The sequence below is a fragment of the Leptosomus discolor genome, chromosome 6, assembly GCF_034619465.1.
Source record: "Leptosomus discolor isolate bLepDis1 chromosome 6, bLepDis1.hap2, whole genome shotgun sequence".
NCBI lineage: Eukaryota > Metazoa > Chordata > Aves > Leptosomiformes > Leptosomidae > Leptosomus > Leptosomus discolor.
Window position 1 is genome coordinate 31,109,992 of NC_141396.1, and position 13,157 is coordinate 31,123,148.

At 38.1% G+C, this 13,157-nt stretch overlaps 1 protein-coding gene across 1 annotated transcript in view; it reads left to right on the forward strand.

Annotated features, from left to right (window-relative positions):
• The window catches only part of GLUD1 (glutamate dehydrogenase 1), a 30,534-nt gene that overhangs the window by 1,145 nt on the left and 16,232 nt on the right, over positions 1-13,157 (forward strand). Inside the window, exons 2-4 of the mRNA XM_009951168.2 lie at positions 11,183-11,263; positions 12,109-12,164; positions 13,042-13,105. Coding sequence (XP_009949470.2) covers positions 11,183-11,263; positions 12,109-12,164; positions 13,042-13,105 — 201 coding nt within the window. The remainder of the gene's footprint in view (positions 1-11,182; positions 11,264-12,108; positions 12,165-13,041; positions 13,106-13,157) is intronic.

Here is a 13,157-nt window from a genome sequence, read left to right on the forward strand (position 1 = left end):
CAGAACTCACATGGGATCAGTTCTGATCTCAGAGGAATCAAGCTCCCTTTTAGTCGCGAATAGATGTCATTTCCTTGAAAAACAAATACAGATGTCCTTCAGCATAACTAATTTAGGAGCTGCGATTTTTGTGGACAGTTAAGTATTGGAGACCATTTCAGGACTGTCTCAAACCAGAGCTTCTCTAGTCTGTAAATACATTTATTTTTCTTCAGCGTAGACCAGCTTTATGGTAAATAACAATGATTGCAGAAAGTAAAGTTTTCTCTGTGGTTTCTTATCAATGAAGACCTCTGACTTCAAGAATAGAGTAAGGTGTTCTTAGGTAAATGTGTTCTTGATAATTAGTTTAACTGGTGTGCATATATGAGATGGGGATTTTTCTTTCTTACAGTGCAAATAGTCTGTCCTGTTAATGTGGTTCCTAACTTAACAAAATTAAATGTCATGAGCATCCTGTGACGTGCTTAATTCTTACCCAAAAAAGGGGCTAACTCGGCTTCTGGTTGTTACTTGGAACAAGAGTTAATGGTATCAGACTTAGTTGTAGCTGAAGTTGGGTGTGGCTGAAGCTCACTGTGTATGGAGCTACTGTTTCTCTGCCGTTGCTATAATTTCTTTTAGAACACTGATGGTTATTATGCTGCTGTTTTGTCATTGTTAAGTTACTTTTTGCTGTTACTTACAAAAAGTCCCTTTCTGTGCAACCAGTGTAACTTCTAAGATCCCTCCTTACATGACAAAATACAGTTCAGTAGCAAATGAAGTAACAAGATAGTATTTAATATATGCTAACTTATATTATTTCACATTAGCATTGCTCAGAACTGAAGGAATTAATGTTTTTGCAACAAAGAATTATAAAATTCTCTGTACGTGAATAAAAAACACCAGTTAGATGATTGGGTACCTCCTGTTCTGATACCTACATTTCTAAATCCTCGACAGAATTTCTTGATTTTTCAGTAGCATTTGTTATGTCTGTCTGCACTGACACTGGAGCGAACACTGGAGCATTTATGGAAAGTTACAACTGTAAATTTCAAGGCAGTTGGAAATGACAGCTAAAGAAAATAGGAAGTCTCAACAGCTTGTCCTTTTCTTCCTGTGCTGCTCCCCACCCCCTGTGGGTTTGGGGAAGGAATTGCAAATGATAGTTCCTTTCCACTCTTTTCAGTGTAGTGATCATAAATGGATTTCACCTTCTAATGCTCTCCAGGAATTTGCTCACTATTGGGTGACAAATCTGTCTTTGCAGTAAATTTAAATGGGATGTGTGATAAGTGTAGATTGACTGCTTGAAAGCTGCTATGAAAAAAAAGGTGTGAGGAAGAAGAACATTTCTACTTACACTGCAAGAAAAGGAGTGCTAAAGATATTTCTGCATTTGGTCTGCCCGGGATGCACCAACAACTTGAGCTTTTGTCTAAAAGTGATTTTTAAACTAGAATCCTAGTAGATTCCACAGGAAAAAAAAAAAAAGAAAGCCCGGTGAAATACAACTCAAACTCCATAACAGTATGAAATGGGAAAACTAGCTGAAGTGAGTGGCCTACACACTGTGGAACCCAGAGTATGATGCAAGTAATTCACACCAGCAAGAAACAGCAAGGGGCCTAAGGTCACCTTTTAAAAGGGGTGAGTTGGCGTTGGGAAGGCTTGCAGAGCAGTAAGAGGAACACAGCTTCCAGATCTTTTCAGATGCAGAATTGTGAACTTTAACTTTGCACCTATTGAAAAGTAGAGTTAGATAAAATAAGGTTCCCCATGCTAATTTTTTTGAAGGATATGTATTTGGTACTAAGGGATAGCATTTAGTTACTGCTAGGTAATCACTAGCAAGTAGGGATGCTTTGTCATCTCTTGTCATTCTTTTAAGGAGCATGTACTTTAAATGCTCATCTCTTGTATTTCTTGAGGTTTACATAAGCTGAAGGATAAGAGATGCTTCAGGTTTAGAGAAATATTGAGTACTGTTCTGTATGCAGATTAGACAAGCTATCAAAGTGCACTTTAAGATTCAGTTATGGAATGCAGGAAAATGAATATTTTTAGGTCTTTTAAAGGCTATGTTCCTCTAATTTTGTTCCTCATTTCTTTTTGTGCATCCATATCAAAACACTTCATTAGTGATAGTGTGATACTTCTGTATAACTTTTTGTTTATAAGGTCATTTACAGATTTAACCATGAGCTAATGAAGAATTTGTATTGTAAATCAAATTTTAAAATCTTGATTTAGATGTTGTAAACCTGGAGACAGCTGAATTGGGGAAACAGAGACTAAACAAACACTTGAATTATCTGCACTTTAGCAGCACCTCCTGTTTCTACTGAATGTTTGTAGCTTATTATTATAGCAGTTAGCTTATGTTCCTTCTGTCACAGATGTCATCTGCAGTTTCTTTGCCTGCTCATTTTCTTCTAGGGAGAAACCTCAACCCCTGCTTAGTCGTCCAGTCCAAACCTGGAAAGTGCCAAGCTTCTTAATGAGAGGTAGATCTTTATGGAGCAAGTTTAAACCTCACATGTGTGTGCAGATACCTGCTGGTAGAAATGCAGCAGTTCCTTGACTAGTGTCCTTCTGTACCTTGTACTCTGCTGGCTTCTCTGTTGCCTGCAAGTAGAAATAACTCAAAGTGAATGCCAGGAGAGGCCTGCTTTGAAAATAAGGCTCCTGAGTGGATAGATGACTGTGGCCCGATACAGAAATGGAATGACAGACCCCATGGGTTGGGCTAGGTGAGAGCAAATTTAAGATCAGTCTTACAGTTTTTGCATAGACAAACTTCTACACCTTGGTGGGAAACTTGACTGTCATATTTCTATTCAAAAAGTATGATGCTCTTAATACCCTAGTACTAACAATCTAAAGCATAGTTAATAAAAGTAGGAAGTTATTTAATGACTTATCCTACTCTCCTCTCTCCCCCCAAAACAGGTGTAAAAACACAAGTCAACTTGATTGTGTTGGACACAGTTGTCACTACACGGTAGTGCAGGTGATTCTTCATTGGGTCAAGAGAAGTGCTTTTCAGGAAAACTGGCACTAGGTACTGAAACATGCTTTCTTTTCAGTTTATAACTTGTGGGATTTTTCCACCTCATTGAGAGAACTCAGAAATAACATTTCTTGTTGCATCTTGTGGCACTTACCTATTTAATCATTGTAGAAATTAATCCTTCATTCTGCTTTGGGGGTTGCAAACCTTTGCAACTTGAGAAGGTGGTAATTCCTTTTTTTTTTTTGGTGTGTTTCTCTTCTGTGCTTTAGGAATCTTTACAGAACAGTCATGGATATGCCCATTTAAGTGGTAAGCCTCGCAGTGTGTCCAGCACGCAAGTCCAGGTTTTAAAGACTCTGTTTTCTGCAATGTAACTGTTTGCTGGAAAGGAAAATTTAATTAGATGCCTCCTCATCCTATTGAAAACATGGAGATAAGCAGTTTCGTGTTGTGTTGGAACTCAAGTTGCTTGCAGTCCAAACTTAGTAATTATATGATTGGACTAATGCTGTGTGGTAGCTGAATGCTGAGGGTCAGATCTCTCTTTCCTTTGCTTATGCAGTGACTTGCGTGCTAGTGGCCAGCACTAACAGGAAACCACAGCTGCTCTTGTTCACTGCACTGACAGCTGCCTAAAGATCTAAACCAAATGAAATAGGGTACAGGAAATGAGTTGGCTGAATAGAGATGACTTTGAAAAGTACTCTGGAAGTTACTACTTAAAATAATGAATCTTTGTAAATAATGTTATCAGGTTCTATGAAAGGTGTAAAACTGGTTAGGCCACTTTTTCATGTGTTTGCTGATGGCTGTTTTCATTAATAGGTCAGTTTCAAAAAATAGAATAAGCTTATTGAGTTCCTACCTGCTTAGTAGTATGGAAATGATTCCATGTTTGTTAGGGAACATTTACTACAGGGATAAAGCTATTCAGCGGCTTTGAAACTTTTTAAAGCCTTTTCCTGTTAACTGACTGTCCATCAGGTCTGTTATCAGTGAAACCAAATGAATCAGATCTTTTATTTATGCTCACCCAAATTGCTTTAACCAAGTCTCAGCTGCTTCCTCAGTTCAGAAAACTTTAAAACCATCTTTAGTTCCAGACTAGATTAGTCTAACTTTCCACTTACATAGGAATTTTGAAAAACTTTGTCATCTGTTACTTCAAAATTCTGTATGTGTATATAAAGACAGATGATTCTTACGTTATGTGCTCGGTTGACTTAGAGGTGAATGAATCTGATTTCCTGTGTGGTGCTGCCTTGGCTGGTTAGTGGAAAGACCTATTCTGCATTACAAAACTTTCCTATCTTCTGGTTCTGGCTGCTTTTCTTCTGTTTATCGGGATTTATCCCTCTTACTTGACTTACAAGTTCATGTTAATGAGTTTCTTACTGCATAAGGTGACATTTATTCATGCTACCCTTGCTGCAGTTTTCCAGTTGCAGAGATCTAAGGCTGATGCTAATCTTGGTGCCCAGTCACCAAACAGCCTCTGTTGTACGCGTTATCTTGTCTAAAACTTACGTACGTCATGATGGTAACCTTATGTGCAAAACAAAAAGCTTTAGATGCAAGAGCTGAACCAGTACAACCCCGTGTGCTGTCTTGGCTATAGTGACATTGTTTATTCCCCTTTGTAAGTGGGGGGAGAAAGAAGTAGTGCTATAAGGTATCTTCACTTCATCAGAGCTCTGTTTGTCCTGGGGTTGTACTGGTGGCTCTGCTTTTTTAAGTCACGCATGGATGAAAGTTCTGAGGTCATGTCTTTGGCCAGAGGTCTTTAAAGGTAAGACATGGAAATGTACCCTAGGGACCATGCAACAGATAGAACTATAACATAGACCATCTGTAACCTGAAATAAACTGTGGAAATGGATCTAACTTCAAAGGAATATGAGAGCTTTAGAAAAAAATGGTAATTAGGCTAGCTGTGATAACACTTGCAGTAGTATAGCTAAAGCTTATATGAGTGCCTTAATTTCATGGGTTTCTGTCCTCTTATTGTAACTTACCTAACTTTATAATTGGTAGAATAGTGGATATATAGCTAAATTGCAAATGGGAAAAAAAAAAGGACAGGGAATGTGTGTTCTGTGCTTTTGCTGTCCTTCAGTGAACTGGTTGCAATTCTCAGTGAACCTTATCCATTTTGTGTTTTACCTCTCATACTTCTAGGAGGCTATACCATGCTCTTGTGGCTATGAATCTCTTTAGGCTCAGCTTTTTCATATAATCAGCTCATACTGTTTGTACAGTAGCCAGCTTTGTCCTCGATCTTAGATAGTTGTTTTCCCTTGCTACTGTTGGCTCCTTGTCTATTTATAGAGAGATCATACCTCAGCATTGGGCTTTCTGGATAAACATGTTGGAGGGGGTGAGGAGGGGAATCTCTTCTGTCATAGTCTTCCTCCTGTTCTCTGGGTCATCCCGGCAGGTATTCTCTGTTGCATGAATTGCAACATATCCATCTTGTTCAGAAATAAACTCTTAGGAAGAGCATGGAGTTTGCTTGCTTCGTGTCAGTACTGTGGTGGCTTATTGTTTTGTGGCTCCTATGGCATTTGAACTAGGCAGGGCCAACTCGTGTGTTATTTCTACCCCCTGCACACACCCATGCATGTGGCATTAATATCTACATGGAAGTAGTGTTATTGCAGCTCTCTGTATCAGTCCTTGCCACTACAGTTTAGTGTGCAACCTGATCCTTTAGGTAGGGTTGAGGTAGTTCTATAGGTGAGACTCTACTTCCTAGCGGTATTCTAAGTGCATAAATTCAGGCAGTATGTGCTTGCCTGGGTGGTATACTAAGTTTGCCATATTCGCACTTAAAACACAAAGTCTTACTAATGCACCACACAGTATTTTTTAATAGAGAATATTCTTGGCTTTTCTCTGCAATGGAATGAAATAAACGTGCATGAGTATATGTTTAAGTATATTTTAAGTATAAGTACAGTTTATTAAAAGTATACAAGAAGTGGTATACTGAAGTATTCTGTCTGGTTGAGTACCTTATGGTCACTGAATAGATACTTGTGGTTAAATCAGGATGGTGGGATATGTGCATAGGGGAATCCCTTTCCTGCCCCAGGTTATAGCTGGCGAATGCTGTGTGGGAAAAGAAAAATACTTTAATCTCCTCTCTTGGCAGTTAGTGAATTGAATTTAGGAATGAGTAGTTCTTGTAGCTGATTGGTGTACAGTGTTCTTGTTTTCCAGCACTGAATTGCTCAGCTTGCTATGTTAGGTTTGTCTGGAATTTCTTTGTCTTCAATAATTAAAAATTTGTCCTTGTGCTCTTTAGCACACTTTCCAAATAGTTAAATAAGGCTAAGCAGTTTCCTTCTAGGGAAGGCTAGATGGTTTTTCTGGATTTGGAAGAATGTACTCGTTCTGAAAGAGCCTAAGGATTGCTTGGAAGATCTGTTCCTACCCTGTTAGTTGTCAATGACTGCATAGAGTTACATAGTAGTATAATCACAGTCTCACTTGTTTACCTCCCAGACTTTGTCTACATGAAAATGTTATACATGATCCAGAGTTAAAACATTAAGGAACTAAAGCATTGCAATAAATGCTGGAGCTGACTTACAGGTTTTGTTTGGGGATTTTGCTGAATAGTTTGAACAAGGTGAGCATCTTTGCTGGAGCTCCTTTAGACTCTGGATGTAATGTCAGCCTTTGGACAGGGTCAGGCAAGCTGTTAACCCACAGAGCCACTGCAGAGTCCAGTGTTGCTAACTGAGAGATCAATATGGCTGTAGTCAGTCCTAAAAACTTTCAAAGAACATCATGAAATCTGTTTTGCTGAGTGCTGTATGGATAATGTAGGATAGCTGCTGTCCTGGAATGCTTGTTCTGATGAGTAAACATTTTCCAAATAGAGGTGAGCAGAACGAATGCACCATCTTAACAGGAATTGTAAAGGACCCAAATTAGTTTCAAAGTTCAAAAGGTGATCACAACTAGAAGAAAACACCGAAGTCAAAGCAGGACAAAAGCCTTGGTTAGATATTAGTCATTCAGGCTGAGATACAAATCTGTTCCAGGGAACTTGAGAGACTTGCTAAGATTTGCAAGATATTTAGTGCAGGAGGAGTAGTTTGCCAAGTGTTTTGCTCTGAACTGTTACTATAGCAACTGTTTAGTTTTGAGACTTGTCTTTGAATACTTCATGCGCATTAGTGGTGAGGCCATACATAGATACGACCTTTTAAAATCACTGCGACCTTTTAAGATCACTGCGTTAGAAGACCAGGAAATAGTCACACTAACTTCCCTAAGTGTAGATTTTTAGGCATTTTTAGAAAGACAGTAATCATCCTTGAAAAGTGGGTGGTTCTGTACACCATGTTTACTATGGAAGCATAATAAACACACTGAACATCATGGAACATACTGAAATCCGTACAACATAAAATCTACCCAGTTTTCTTTGAAATAAAGATCTTTGTTACATGCCTGTTAGAACACTCCTTGCTACAAACTTGCTGATCAAAATGGTAACTGACAGCTATTATTATAGAATCCAAAATACAGTCTTGCTAGTAATTACTACTTCAACATTTATTTAAAAAATGCTGTGTTTCAAGTGCTTTGCTACGTCCAAAAGTGAAAATTAATCCATAGCCTCTATCTAAGAAGCTAAGGTTAAAATGTGAGCAAATTTTACTTTGGCCAAAACAGCTACTGAGCTCAGTGCGAGAGGTAACTGGGTGAAGTATAATATCTCCAAAATACAGATCATTAAAAAAGTTTTAAAAGCATAGACACTGCAATGTGATGATAAAGCCTTCTCTTTATACCGACCAGTAATGAAACAAAATTAAAATGAAAACATTTCCTTGTCTAGGTCTTGTGCGTAGAAAAACAAAGTCTCTCTTAGCATACTGTTTAACTTATTGGGGTGTGTCAAGGGAAGAGAATTCTCAAGTAGAACAAGAATTTGTATGTTTTCCAGTGAAAAGTATTTTCCATGTCTGTGAGTCATCCTGTAACTTGAGGCTTTCTTCAAACTATTTTTTGTAGCTAGTTTTCTGTAAAAGTCACAAGTTTCCAGAGACTTACTGCGTGGGACTTGCCAGGGTTTAAAAAAAATTATAATCTTGCTGCATAGCAGTGACTTTCACTTGCTTATGTATTAAGATTCTTAAAAAAAAAAAAAAAAAAAAGCCACAATATTTTATCTGTGTATATGATCCATTTTTAGACTCAGGCTATTGAATGCATAGTAACACTGCCAAAGAGCCATACAAATGTGTGCCAATACTCTCCTCCTGCCAAATTAGGAAGCTGTCAAACTAAATTTCACTGATGTCCAAATAGAATAGAAATTAAGTCTTTTATCTTTGTACATTCCCTTGCAGATGGAATGTACAGCATTCTCAGATACCTGCTTCTCATCAGTCCTAACAGCTTAGCACAAATAACTTCCCTGTCAAGAGGTGGGCCTCCTGCAGAGCAATTGTAATTCCTGGAAAATGTTAACTGGCCAAATTGTGAAAAGGAATGAAATGTTAGTGCATCTTAAATGTTACCCACTAGTGCCACAGAAGGGAAAATTGTCGCACCTGTCAGGGAACCTGAAATCAACACCCTGAGCTTTGCCTGACATTGTAATGAAAGTTTTTAGCAGGTAAACTGGAGCAAAGTAACTAGCGAAGTCAGCACAACTCTCAGAATTGACTAGTTTCCCACTTAAGAAGATGAAGCAGCAGGCAAGCCATTTCCATTAAAGCTGTTTAAAAGGCTAGAAAAGAAGCTAAATCTTGCTCAAAAACATGAAGTCATCCAGAAAAGGACAGTTTCAGCCTCAAGTCTAAAAGCTTTTACTATTCTGGTGTATGTACATGGGTGGGTGACAGCTGGGCACCTCAGATGAAAGCCTTTCAGTATTTTGTTAGTCTTGGGGCTTTTTCTCTATTTCCCTTGGTATGAAAGTTTAATATTTATTACAGTGAAGTTTATAGTAACCCTTGACTGTAATAAAAGGGAACTGGAGATGTAACTGTTTTGCATGTGTTTTGAGTCTTCTAGTTAAACTGCTGCTTGTTCACCTTTTCAGATCCCAGCTTCCATACAATGTGCAGAAGGTGCTGTTCTCTCTTCCTGTATTTTGCTGCCCTGTTGAAACTGTACAAAATATCTATTAACTACTTAGTCCCTCTGCTGCTTTCCATATATCAATAAACAGCATTTTGTGTGCCTGCAGGAGTATAGTTATAGCAAAACTGCTTTGTGTATGCAACTTGAAGTTTGAATAAATGTATGAGTTGAATAAACACAGAGTGATCTAAATCAGCTGGGAGTGGAGGGGCAGAGTTCATTTCTGCCCAGCATGGATTGTGGCTTCAGACTTGACTGGCTTGAACAATGCTCAGATGAGACCTGTGTCCAGAGTAACTGTTCAAGCAAGAGGGAACACTGTCCCCAGGCAGGACAGTCAGTGCCATAGGTGGTGTTTGTTCTTGCTCAGGGCTAGACAGAAGGATAACCATTCCTCTGAAGGATCAGAGTAAAACGTGTTAAAAAACATATGTGTGTTTTAACTTTGACTGGTCTGTTGGGCTCTGATAGATTCCACTTAAATTTTGAATATTGCTTCCTGTGAGAAAGGAAGCAGACACTAAACCTTTCAGCTGCCTAAGTCAGAAGCCAGTTAGTTTGCTTTTGGAGACCGCACTTCCCCCATATACACACTAAATTTAAATTCTGGCCTGCAGAATCATGGTACTTTATTTTACTGATTGAACTCGCATAAGAAAGCAGCACTTGGCCCTCAGGATTATTTGAGCGGCACTTGGTTCCTTTGAAACTGGGATTGTTTCCAGAGCATTCAGGAATGGCTTTCATAGCAGCCCAGTGTTTTAGTTTGGATAATGTATGCTGGCCTTTTTTCACTCCTGAGGACCTGAATATGGTCTTCTCTTTACATAATAGGAAATTTGTGGTGCCTTGTCCCAGCATTTATAGGGCACTCTGTGCCTGCTACAAACCACCATGCAGCTTGGCACAACCTGCAGTCAAGGATTTGGGGAGTAAAGGTGGGGATGATAAATTCTTCTATGTTCTGTTATATGCTTAGTAATAAGTAGGAGAAGCTTGAATAGAAGCTAACATATAGCTGTAGGGTGTTGGATTTTTTGCTGTGTCTGCATGACTTAGGTACTGTGTTGATCTTAAATGTCGTGTTTAGGCTTCTGTGTGTGTGCCATGTCAGTTTGGTTAAATATTTTCTACTCTGCAAATACATGAATTTTGAGTTCAATCCATTTATTGGACAGCTATAACCAATTCTTTAGAAGACTGGTAAGAGTCAGACAGGTGACAATCTCCGTACCATTGTGTAATAATTTTCCGCTCAGTTTTGAACTGCCTTGAAGGGATCACCCGTTCAGTGTCTGAGCTGCTATCAGACTGCAACAATTTGAATATGCATCTGGACCATGTGTCAGCACACTTGCAATTCTGCTGAATGACTCTCGAGCAGGGAATGCAGGTGTGGGCTGGCTTCCATGTGGGTGTGGGGTGGGTGGCCTGGTCATAGGAGGTTGCTGAGGTAGGGTTATTCCATCAAAATTGTTTTGAACAAGTTTGAATTAGCAGAATGGCTTGCTGCTTTCTGTTAATGTTGCTGTGACTAGCAGCCAGAGCCCTGAAGCTACATATGGTTTTGTTGGACCATAGCCAAGATATCACAAGGCTCATAACTTAACAGGAGCTTGTATTACTCTAGTAAAAAGATGTTGATTATAACCTGTACTGATAAGTTATGTTCAGGAACCAAGTTCATCTTGTATATACAATGAATGAAGTCCAAAGCTAAAGACCTCATGGAATGCTGATGAACTTTATCAGCCTCTTGAAAAACTCTACTCCTAGTTAACTATCAGTTTAGCTCCTCTTCCTTCCAAAGAATATTCACTTTTGTTCCAAGCTTGAGTGCTATTTTTAAACTACTTAATAGAGAATTACTGTAGTCTTGAATTTCTGCTAAGTAAAAATAGACATTTAAGTAGGAGAATGGGGAATTGTTCATTAAGTCTTAAAGCAAGTAAGTTGATAAATTACATACTTGCATGTTATAGATGGCTGGTGTAGAATTAACCTTCCCAGTTTGTAAATACTTGTGAAATTGTTCAGTGAATTCTGTTTTTTCTTGTGGGTCTTTTGCAGGTATTCGTTATAGTTTGGATGTTAGTGTGGATGAAGTGAAAGCCTTAGCATCTCTAATGACGTATAAATGTGCTGTGGTTGGTAAGTGATAATTTTTCTGGCAAGGATACAATATAATTTCAATCAGTACTGATGTAATTTACATAAAAAACCCATTTATTTAAAGGATAAATTAAGCTTTAGACACTAATCTCTAACCAAAATCTGTAGCAAGGTAGGAAAAATATATAGTGACCAAAATAATAATACATATTCCCTCTGCTGATAGTGTAGATACTTGAATAAAGTTGCATTTTCATTTGAAAGTCCAAATTCTGCTAGCTACCCCTTTCCGTAAAAGCACCGCATCTTGAACTTAAATCAAAGTGTGACAAACTTGGATTAGGAGGGGGCTAATTTTAGGGGGAACAGATGGAGGCTGTAAGGGATTCAGGCAGGGGACCTGCAGAGAGAGAAGGGTGAAATTCCTTTATGGCTTATAAAGAAGTATAATTCATACACAGCTGCTAAATTGTAGGGGAGTTTGGAGAGAATCTGCCGATTATGTGTAAGAAAACAAAATACTTATGTGTATAGAGACACTTCACTTAGGACTTCCAAAGTAAAATTTTTCAGCTAAACCAGTAAAATGCAAACTGTAGAACCTATTGTTTCTACAAGTGCCAAGTACAAGAGCTTGAAGCATAGAAAATTTAAATCATCAATGTCTGAGTTTCAAAGAAAGACCATTTCCAAGCTGCCCTTGAAAGATTTCCCATTTGTATAGGAGTACCTAAATCATATTATAGCTTACACTTGTGAAGCCCTAAAGGTGGCAAAACCAAATTCACTGCTAAAATCAAAGACATAATTAATTACACGTAGTACTGATGTGTTCTGCCCTTATTGTTGAAAAAGTAAAATGATTTTCCTTTGCATTCTTGTAGATGTGCCATTTGGTGGGGCAAAGGCTGGTGTCAAGATCAATCCCAAGAACTACACAGTAAGCTTAATCGTAGATAAAATTTGGTTATCTGCAGTACTGAAGCCAGACAGTTAAAAAAGCTCTTCTAAGGGCATTATTGACCACTTAAAACCTCCTGCCACTTCTGTCTCTGTAAAGGCTGAATTTAGCTTATGCATGCAATAGGTAGGAAAAGAATTTTGAAAAAAAAAGTCTGTGTTTCGGAGTTGGAATACTTCAATTATTTAATTTATTATTTTTTTTCTTAGTCAGGAGTCTACAAATAATTTGGAACCTGAAATTTTTTGAAGTTGTTAAAGGCTTAAATTAAATTACTCTTAGAAAAAAGTTAGTGGTTTTGTTTATTTTGACAAATAGTTTTATGCTTCATTAAACCTTTCTATGCAGTGTTCCAGTGTGAATAACAACTAACTCGGCTTATAAAAAGTTTACTGCAGGCTTGCCTTCTTGCCCTAATTAAAATAACTCATACAGAAAGGAATACCAGAATACATAACAGATATTCTAAGCTTGAAACTCTTATAAGGATTTGTGTGAAGTTGTTCAACTGTGCTGGTTACACAACCGGTAGGCCAGCTATTGCTGTTACCGGTTATAAATCTCTCACACAGGATATCAGATTTGTTTGCTGGAAATCTCTGCTACAGGCACAGGTGCTTCTTCCTGTGCCACACTCCTGACTTCTTGTGGATCAGAATGTACAGAAAGCCGAATGTTTCCTTGTGCTGCCTGAATACCAAGGGTCTGTTAGGGAGTGGCATATAAATTATATAAATATATGAATCATCCTTTCTTCTAAGATAAATGGGCATCTGTTTATATTTAGGCGTAAGTTCCAGCAAATACTCATAAACATTAATGATTTACTGTGATATTTATTGCATTTTCTCTATAGGACAATGAATTGGAAAAGATCACAAGAAGGTTTACCATGGAGCTGGCAAAAAAGGGCTTTATTGGTATGTTGTGCAATTTTACTATTAAAATTTAGGAATCTGATTTATTGTGCAT